At 41.0% G+C, this 9878-nt stretch overlaps 1 protein-coding gene across 4 annotated transcripts in view; it reads left to right on the plus strand.

The window, feature by feature from the left end:
• SLX4IP (SLX4 interacting protein) overlaps positions 1-8454 on the plus strand; it is a 121348-nt gene extending 112894 nt beyond the window's left edge. For all 4 annotated transcript variants that reach the window (XM_075863078.1, XM_075863076.1, XM_075863077.1 and 1 more), the window contains 2 exons: positions 2153-2259; positions 2987-8454. In XM_075863078.1, coding sequence (XP_075719193.1) covers positions 2153-2259; positions 2987-3683 — 804 coding nt within the window. In that variant the 3' untranslated portion in view covers positions 3684-8454. The remainder of the gene's footprint in view (positions 1-2152; positions 2260-2986) is intronic.
• The last annotated feature ends 1424 nt before the right edge of the window (positions 8455-9878 follow it).

Consider the following 9878-nt stretch of genomic DNA (forward strand, 5'->3'; position numbering starts at 1 on the left):
AGATGGCCTTTAACTAAATGGAATCACAGATGAAAAGGGGCATAGCTGACTGGGGGGCTGGCGGGACATGTGCTGGGTGCCAGGGGTGCGCCAACAAGCCACTCTGCCTTTGCCAGGGTAATTAGATACAGGAATAAATACCTTGTTTGATACCTTTATTCTTGCTGAAAAAATACAATCCTAAGTTTAAATACAAGACATGAGTAATGTCTTGCTGGGCCCAGACTTGTTACCCCTAAGCTCTAATTTTGTACATATAGCAAGGGCAAGTTGCAGTATCTACGTTGTGTCCTCATTGTACACTGCATGCACAGTATTTGTTGTATTTCCCAGATGTTACTGTATGTAAAGAAACTAAGCAGAGGAACAAGATTGTGGCCCTGTTTAACACACGGTGAAGAGGTTTGTTTTTTTTGTAAATATCCCCCCCCAAAAAATCTGTTCTTTTAAGTAAACAAGTATGTGGAGCAAGCTAATAAAAACTATTGCAACACTGCGATCTGTGATGTAGCCAGTGGCTGTCTGTCTCAGGGTGAAACAAGATGCTTCGTACGTAGATTTTTTTCCAGCTCACATTAAACAAACACTCTCCAGTAATGCTCTCTTTTAGCGTGGACAAAACGAAATCTCCTGCGGTCCATGGAGGAAGTATAGCCAACAACCACAAACCATGCTCATCCTTAGCCTTAAGTTTTAACTCTACAATCACCAATGCTAAATGTAACCTTGAGCTGAAAGATATATTTGCTTAAAGCAGAGGTGTACATTATTTTAATCCAAAGGCCACACTGTCAAATTGTTCTTCTTAAAGGAGCCGCTTTAAAAAAAAAAAAAAGAAACAAAAACATTCAGTGGTCATTGAAATTTGTTCCCTGTAAAACTTTACAAATCTTTTACTTGTTCTATAGTTTTTCATAAAAAATTAAAACAACCGTTTGTAAATGTCCTTCCTCCTGAGTGCCGCATAGAGCAGCATTGGTATAACCTAAAGTAAATCTGCCAGTAGTCGCACCCCTTTAAATTAAAGAATCTGTAAGACGCATTAATAAAGCTAAATTCAACTGTGCCACATATGATGTCGTTTCAGCAACAACAAAAAGTTTTATGTGTTTGATTGAGAACATTCCTGTTTCTTAAAGGGACTCTAGTTATGCCATAGCTGCATATTTTCCTCTATTGCACCAATTGCATTAGGAATGGGTGGGAGCCCGGGGCTTTCCTTTATATCAGCTAATATTATGCAAAAAATATATAAATGCTTATGCCTTAGGGGATTGGAAAATTGGTGCAAGGCTGAAACTAGTGAGCTCCCGAAGCATAGACAGAGTAGGCCAGTAAAGCAATACGTAACATATTGTGTGTGGGCTACATTATATCATGACAGGCTGTTCAAACCTTTATATAAAAATGGAAACTGGTGTCAACATTTATAAACTAATATTTTCCAGTCTGTGTTACATTAAATAAATAAAATTCCACTTTTAACATAAAGTCATAATATAAAGCTATAGAAAAATTTTAATCATTTTGTAAATGCTTTGCTGTTTTTATATATTATTTTCATGTATTTCTCTCCACTTACATACATAGTTGCATTCAAAATTCTACTGGTTGCCCTTGGAAACAGACAGCAGGTTTTCTCCACCCCACTGTCAGACATGTGACCTTACAGCTTAGCCCTAACTGTGTAATTGTCATCTGAACTCCCACAATGCACTTCTAAATGAGAAATAAGAAGCCAACAGAATTCTGAATTCAGCTTTAGACTCTAATGGAGAAGAAAACATCATGTAACTCAAAATCAGTACAGGACTAAGAAATGGGATGTGAGAATTCATCTCTGTTGCTTTAGGGTTACGTGCCCATAGAACTCTTATAATCTACCACAAAATGGTACTTTAAAAACTCACCCTTTGTAAGCCTGGCATTTTTACATCAGGGACAATTATTACCTCATCGGCACCAGGGATGGTTTGAAAAGCTTCCATCTTCCATTTTTTAATATAGTTTTTTAAAACAATGCAACAAACAACATCTGTGAGTCTTGGACGCAATGAGCTGAACTTTCATCTAGTAATATAGAGTTTCCTGGGTCGGCTTCCAAAGCGATGTCTAATTTTATTACTGTTTTATTGTCTTTTCAATTTCATAGAAAGAGTCTTCCAACGGAACGTCCGAATATTTTGCTGAACACAGAGATTGTGAAATAAACAACATATTATCCACTGCACTGAAGAAGCAAAGTGTGCTGAAAAACATGTAAGCTCTCCTCCAAGGTGACGAGATCATGAGGTGATGGTGATGTCTGAATTTGGGCCTACTATAGTTATGTTTTCCAGGCAAATCTGCATGGAATTGATGTTAAGCTGCGTTGTTTCATATAAAGGAACAGGACGGGTACAGCTGTTCACGGATGATGTCATGCTTTTTCCCCATCATGTCTTTACGCCACTCATTTGCATAGCTCCTCTTTCAGGATATTTAAGAGCTTGGCATGTGACAAACTCACTTGATAACCTAGATTGATGGTACAGTGAGCTAGGCCTCTAGAGGCTTCTTCTTCATTCTTATATACATTGTAAATTATGGCACTGGCTCGAAGTGTATTGAGTAATATCATAAAGTGCCTTGGGATGCATTCCTTAAAAAGCCCTATTTATGCTATTATATTTTATTCAGCCTCCACTGAAACCCAATCCTTGTATGCAATATTGACCTTAACATCTGTAACAAATTTAGTCAGCACATTGTGAACTTCTCCATAGCAGAGTGACTAAATATGTATATATGTATATCCGTGCCTGTTGAGAGAAAATGAGAGGATGAAGTATGATAGCATTCCCTCCCAGCAAACAATGTTTCTTGTCATGGTGATATCTGTATGGCAGCTTTGTTACTCTACAGGACGGATGTTTTGTGAGCCTATTAAACTGGTAATGAATTATATGAGCAGTGAGAAGAACGAGCCTTGTTTTCTAAATTACAGAGTAAAGAAGACAAAAGCAACGAGAGATTCCAGCCCTGAATCCGGTAGGGACTGTAAAGCGTGCCCTCGCCTTGGGCTAGCGGACTCTGACAAAGGAAGTAAGATTAATACACAATCTGAACCACAGTGTAGGAGTGTGGATGAAGCCGAAGACTGCGTAAATACCACTCAGAACAACTTGGAGCTCCCGGATGCTGAAGTGGAAAATGATGTTAATAGCAGACAGCCCTGCGGGACTAGCAGCCAGCACAAACCCCAATCTGCAGAGTGGTTACAGGCACAGGACCCGACCAAGGCTCTTTCCTGGATCTGTGAGTCAGCGCTGCCAGAACAAAAACAAACTCTACGTACAAGTATTATGCAACAGAAGAGGAGACGACACAGCTCGGAAGGGAAATCTACATCCAGCTGTAAGAAAACAGACTTAAGGGATGACACGTTCATAAGGCCGACTGAAGAGCCCGTAGAGCCTTTAGCCTTAAGGATCCTTAAGATGCAGAAGTTGTCTTTAGCTGAGGCAAGAGGATCAGAGGAAGAAACAAAAGTTACAATTAAAAATGAGGTTCTCTCTGGTGACAACAAGTTACACATCTCATCAACTAGACCAGGTGAAGAGAAGAAACCTGACGAGAGCAAAAGGCCCACTGATGGCCAGCCCAGAAAATTAAAACTTCAGAGGCAAAAAAAGTTGCATTGATTGAGTTCTACAGTTATGAGATGAACTTTCATTCAAGGGGCTTATCACTGAAACAGAATGGTGCCCTCAGACTGGAAATGAGACAGGGTGCACATATGCACCTGTGTTATAGAACTTGAGCTCCTACACATAGATGAGCATCTACACCGTTTGCCCACTAGCCATGCCTAACAAAAACTTTAGAGCGATGAGGCTGTACTGTATATTAGAAAGTTGCACCCAATCCCAATTATCACCTTTGAGCACCATTTCTGTATTGTATCGAACCCCTTTAATGTATTCTCTATATGTAATGGTTGCCCCACAGTAAGGCTACTACTGATATTAACCAGTATTTCCTCGAGAAAACACAACGAGGCAGCCGCAGTCAGCCGAAACAATGCCCACATGGGTGACGAATGGCTGAACGATTAATTAGGTCAAACTGTGGTATTACCGGCAAATATGGTGCACCCATTTACCACCGCATATGGGCATAGTTACGGCTGCTGCACCATGTGTTCTCACCCATAAAATCCTCGAGTTGTCATCTGATGCATTGTTAAAAATTTGATTTAACCCACTCAAAATATAGGCAAACCGGGTTATAGGAACTATTTGCTGCCTCCTTCATGGACTTCCCAATTTTAGAAAATGGATTTGTAATAGTTTAAAGAGGGCCTATCGCCAGGAGTAGTCCCCTGTTTTTAATTGATAAAGAGTAAACCCCAGACATTTTTTTTCTAAATATAACTAATAAAAAAAATGTAAAGAAAATAAGTGTTTTTAGGAAGCGTGCTTATTTTAATTTTAGAATAGTATTTCAAGTTTACCAGTGCTCCTGTAGTCACAGCCGTGATAACTAGCGAGGTCTAATGAGTACAGTCTGCGCCACTGGGTTTTGTGAGCTGTCGCTGGGCATAATGGCAGCCGCCAAAGAGGTAGCACGAACTGACCCTGGAGATGAGTTGCCTATTTGCATAATAGACGTGCTCCTTATTCCTTTTTTTTAACTAGTTATATTTAGAAAGTTATTTTTTGTGGAAGCTAACTTTTTATTAATTAAAAACAGGGGGCCTCTCTTGGTGATAGGTCAGTTTTAACTTTAAATCGTTTTTCCACCTGTGGATGCTATTTTATATATTTTATATATAGGCAGTAGCATTTTTACTTATTTTGTACTGACCCAGCCTGGGTCACAGTCTGTATTATTGCCCAGAGCTGCATTCACAATTCTGCTGGTTGCTATTAAGGGTGTGTTCACATCAGCATTCGGTTCCGTTGATGGGGTCCGTCAGACCCTTCCGTCAGGGGAACCCATCAATGGAAAGGCAAATGGAAACCATGGATTTTAATGGTATTGCTTCCGTTGCTATTGGTTTCCGTTTGTCCCCGTTCCGTAAGGTTTCTGTTTTTTTTATGGAATCAATAACGCAGTCAACTATGCTATTGTTACCGCAAAAAAAAAAAATGGAAACCTTACGGAACGGAGAGAAACGGAATATGCTGTGTGCAGACATTGAACAAGCAAAGAGTTCTGGGAGAGCCGGCAGAATTATGAATACAGCTCTAGACTGTAACCCTGGATCAGTGCAAGACAAGTAATGCAATGTATGCAGTTACACAAATAATGTAAATTATAGGGGTTTTATGTAACTAAACTTTGAATATTGTATAATGGAAGGTTATAACATTTCCTGATATACTTTGTGTTTTGGTTCCTCTCTATTTGCTAGATCTGTTTGTTGTCAGTGAATGGGAACATTCGTGTTTATATCCAGGGTCTAAGAAACCTGTATAAACCTATTCTTGCTCACAGCTCAGAGTTTGATATAATTGTATGAAGTCTTTATAAGTCTCCGTGAACTAAATACATCAGTAAATATCTCTCATGTCCAGTTGATTTGCTACAATGAATCCTTGTAGGTAAAATGCATCCACCTGGGGTTCCGAAGATTGCCAAGACTTGATACAATTGTATCCACTTATCGACTGGGATGCGACTAGGTTTGTAGTGTTTTTGTATGTTTTTTTAACAATTATGTTTTTGTTCACAACAGTAAACAGATCTTTAAAATGGTGTATATTGGAGAATTTAATAATCTTTAATTAAACAATAATTATGCTGTATTTGCATAAAACCAGAGACCTCTTGTAATACTCTCCCTTGTATGTATGTATGTATGTATGTATATATACATACATAGAAGATGTATATATAGTGTAAATTGTTGTTTAGAGGTGAACACGTGTTATGAGGCCAAACTCACATCTCAAAAAACTAATGGTGTTTCTTGAGCATATCTGTACTATTGTGATTGGAACCCAGCCTTCTATAACAGAACCCTTGTGCCTAATGCCCATCTCTTTAGCGCTTTATTTTCCACCATTACTCTTGTCAAATTTGCTTTCGCAATAACAGATTACTTTTCTAAGTTACCAATCTTTCCCTCAGACTCCTGTAGTCTAGTCCTTATTTTATTAAGTTCTTCTCTAATCAGCAGGATATCATTTTGGACACTTCCAATTTTGGTTACCAGCTCCTCAATAGAGCTGTCACATTTGTTTATTGCTGCCAAGACCTCTCTAGAGATGCTTTAGCTTTTTTGCCACTTATGTCAACCTGCTCTCCATCTCTTTCCTCTATATCAGCTGGTTCCTGCATCTGCGATGCCTGTATTCTCACCCCTTGTATCATGGTTACAATTTCTTTGTGCCAGATGGGTGATTATTGGAGGGGTTTTCCAAAATGTTTAACTTTTCGTGGCCTCCCCTTTACTTCCCTTTTTTTCTATTACTTGCTAAGGCAGGCATTTCCCGTAACGATTCTGTATAGAAATACTGTGCTGGGTGTTTTAACCTTGTATCGTGTTACCGAATCACCCTTCCAATTATTTCTCGATGAGGGTTTGCTCAGGATTCCTATGTAGTACCATATGAGGTTTTCCCCCAGAATGACGCACCACGTGCATAAAGGGTTTAATGCTTTCCCTGCATATGCCAACTGGTTTCCCACTAGAGAGAGAGCCTTGGCCAAAGTGCTAAAGATATAAAAACTTAATACACAGTTCCAACTGTTACTGCATGTTAATTCATTACATATATTCTCCAAGCAGATACCGGCAGGTAATAGAAAATGGAATAATCTCACCCATCTAAAGTTTAGTCGTGCTCTGGTCTCTTTTCTCAAAGCGTGCCTCAGAAGTAACTTTTAGCTCCAGTCTATTCCAGATAGTGAAGAAACACCGGATATCCGGATCCTCCCCAAGGTTTTAGGCCACTGGCCTCAGATGGCAGCACAAAATACACACAGTGCACAGTGCAAGACACTATCATATAATAATAGCCAGTAGCAGGGATGGAAGTAGGGGTAACAGCGGAAACAATGGAGAAAGTGGTGGTCAGCGTAGTCTTTCCCCTCTAGTAGCCAGTAGCAGGAATGTCAATGGAGATCGTGGTGGTCAGTGCAGTCTTTCCCTGCTGAATAGCGGTGATCTGTAACTGCAAAGGCCAAAGTGAAGGAAAGGGGGAGAGGGCTGCACAATTACAGCATCAGCTAGAGAGTTGGTGTGGAGCAGCGCTGAATAGCGTGTCTGCTAAACGTCTCCACAGAGGAATGCTAGGTCCTCGAATAAGGGTCTGGCGGGTATCCAGCAATGTCAGCCGTGAGATCAGCGACAAGGGCGGAGGGAGGACAGCGGGGTGCGTGACGCTTCCTACGTCGTGCCATCAAGTTTCCCGCCGCCATTGGTATCTCCTAATGCCCATCTCTGAAAACTGTACATGGATAGGTTAGCTTAACACAGTTATGGTGTGGTGGATGCATGTTTCTTTACGTTCCAGGTGTGACTTAAAAGTCATCAATCGGCAGACAGAGCGCTTTTTATTAGGGCGTCCCTAACCTACACAAGTCAGTGGCTGCATCTGCACCCACTGAATAGATCTCCAGTCCTTCAGACTGGGTCCCTTCAGCCAATTAGAGCGCCCACGTGTTGGTATTTGCCACTTGCATGACTATTTTGTTCAAATTCATTCTGCTTTTCACCAGGGGCTTGTTATTGGGGGTGAAGTCACACCCGGGCCCTGGAGCCTGAGGGGGCCCAAAATTGACATTCTGCTGATTTTAAAATACACAATGTAGGTAAATTTATGTGCGTCAAGATTCAACGTGTTTTGTGTAGATGAGATTACTTACAATCATTTACTTTGCTGGTACTGTATTGCGCATAGCGGACTTGCCGTAGGAAAATCTGCGCAGCAAATCCACATGTAATACGCATTGTGTGCTGTGGCCTAACTAACGTGTTACAAATTTTGCATTAGGACCCAGGAGCTTCATATCATGCCTCTTCTTGGTGCATATGAATGACTCACGGGACCCCATCTGTTTACATAGCATACCATGTGTCCGTTCAAACGCCCCAACTCTTGCAAAGCGGAGGATTAGGCGCTGTTCGGTGGATCTCTGTTGTTAGGGCAGTCATATGTCTGCTAACAGATGCCCTGTAAAACATGTGGCAACTTCTCTGTGAAGTTAGCCTAAATTTCTTTTAACTATTCAGTTTCCATAGTTTAATATAAGCGAGTCCGACGGGCACTAGGAATTGATCAGTTTTTGTAATAAATTGCATTTATGGTCTTTGTCAGAACTGTTCTACTGTAGCTACACAATTCAGCGGTGACTTTTATATTATATAAATATAATAGTGCACATTACACTGCATCTCTCTCTGCCCTATTGTGCAATGTATTGTTGTTTTGTAAGTGTTTTAATAAAAGGTCGTTACATCTATGAATTTCTGTTGTCTGTTTTTTATGCACGGCCAAACGACTGGACCAATCTGCACCAAATTTGGCACATAAGTTAATCAGAAGCCTTTGAAGGTTTTACACCAGGTCTCAGCTCTGTAGGGCCTACTGTTCTCAACATATTCACAAAAAATTGCAATGCAAAAGCAAATATGGCACCACTGGCTTCCACATCAAGGGTCCTCCTCCATATCACATCACATGACCCGTATTAGCCAATAGAAGCACGCAGGTTCTTCATTCTTAGTCTCACCGACATACACACAGTTTTACACCATTCATTTTTGTTTTACAGCATTCTGAAAAAATGTAACCCCTTTCAGACTAGTCATGCCTCTAAAAAGGAACCCTGCACTTGGACTTTATTGGATATGTTGGCTTCATATCAGTAGGAAACAACATTTTTAACCACACACAAACAACAAACAAATAGACCCATGCGAAGCCGCGTAACTCTGCTAGTATAGTATATATACTATTTATTATGTATCTATACTGTACTTGTACAAACATAAAATTAACAATATAACCACTTGTTTACTTTGCTTTTTACCAAGACAAAGCAGCCAAACGGGTCTAACATCAAGGTTTTCTCTGTGTTGAATGTCGGTACGGCTCGTTCTACACATAAAATGAAAAACTTCATTCAAGGACAAATATTGCTGAACAGTCGCTGTGTTAATTGCTGTGTGTGATTGCTGACTTTTTGTTACATTCAATACTCCATGTGGTTTGCCTGATGGCACCGTATACCGAGAACTTACCTCAAATCACTGAAAGTTGCTCCATCCATATAACTATGTATTGGTAAAAGCCATTCTAATGCACTGATATAAATAGGCAATCACAGTTGGAAGCAGGATGTAGCAGATGTAAAAATGTGTGTCTTGGGGAAAAAAAACGTTATTCTTACACATGTTTCATACACTGCTGCTTCAGGGCCCGCGGCATGAGGAGACCCACACCGCCCGGCACATAAATGTTATGTGCCGGGCGACACGGACCCCCTCATTCTTGGTGGCGTTGTTAGCACCGGAGGGGGCCCTGGTGCTAGCGACTGCCACATTCACTTGTATCTGCGTCTGCAGATACAATTGAATAGTATAGGCTGCAGTCCACGTTAGGCCTGCAGCCTATAAGCCGCTGGGACGGAGTCCCTGCGCAGGCCGACGTGATGATGTCATTGCATCACGCTGGCCTACGACATCTGAGATGGTGGAGCGCTCTGTCCATCGTGGGAACGGGGCTAGGTAAGTACAATTTTTTGGGGGGTGTGTGACCCTATCTACTGAGGGGGCTATGTGGCACTATCTACCACGGGGGCTGTGTGCTACTATACAGGGGGGAGTGCTGTGTGGCGCTACCTACTAGGGGGGCTGTGCGGCACTATACAGGGGGAGAGTTGTG

This window comes from Rhinoderma darwinii, chromosome 4 (genome assembly GCF_050947455.1).
Source record: "Rhinoderma darwinii isolate aRhiDar2 chromosome 4, aRhiDar2.hap1, whole genome shotgun sequence".
NCBI lineage: Eukaryota > Metazoa > Chordata > Amphibia > Anura > Rhinodermatidae > Rhinoderma > Rhinoderma darwinii.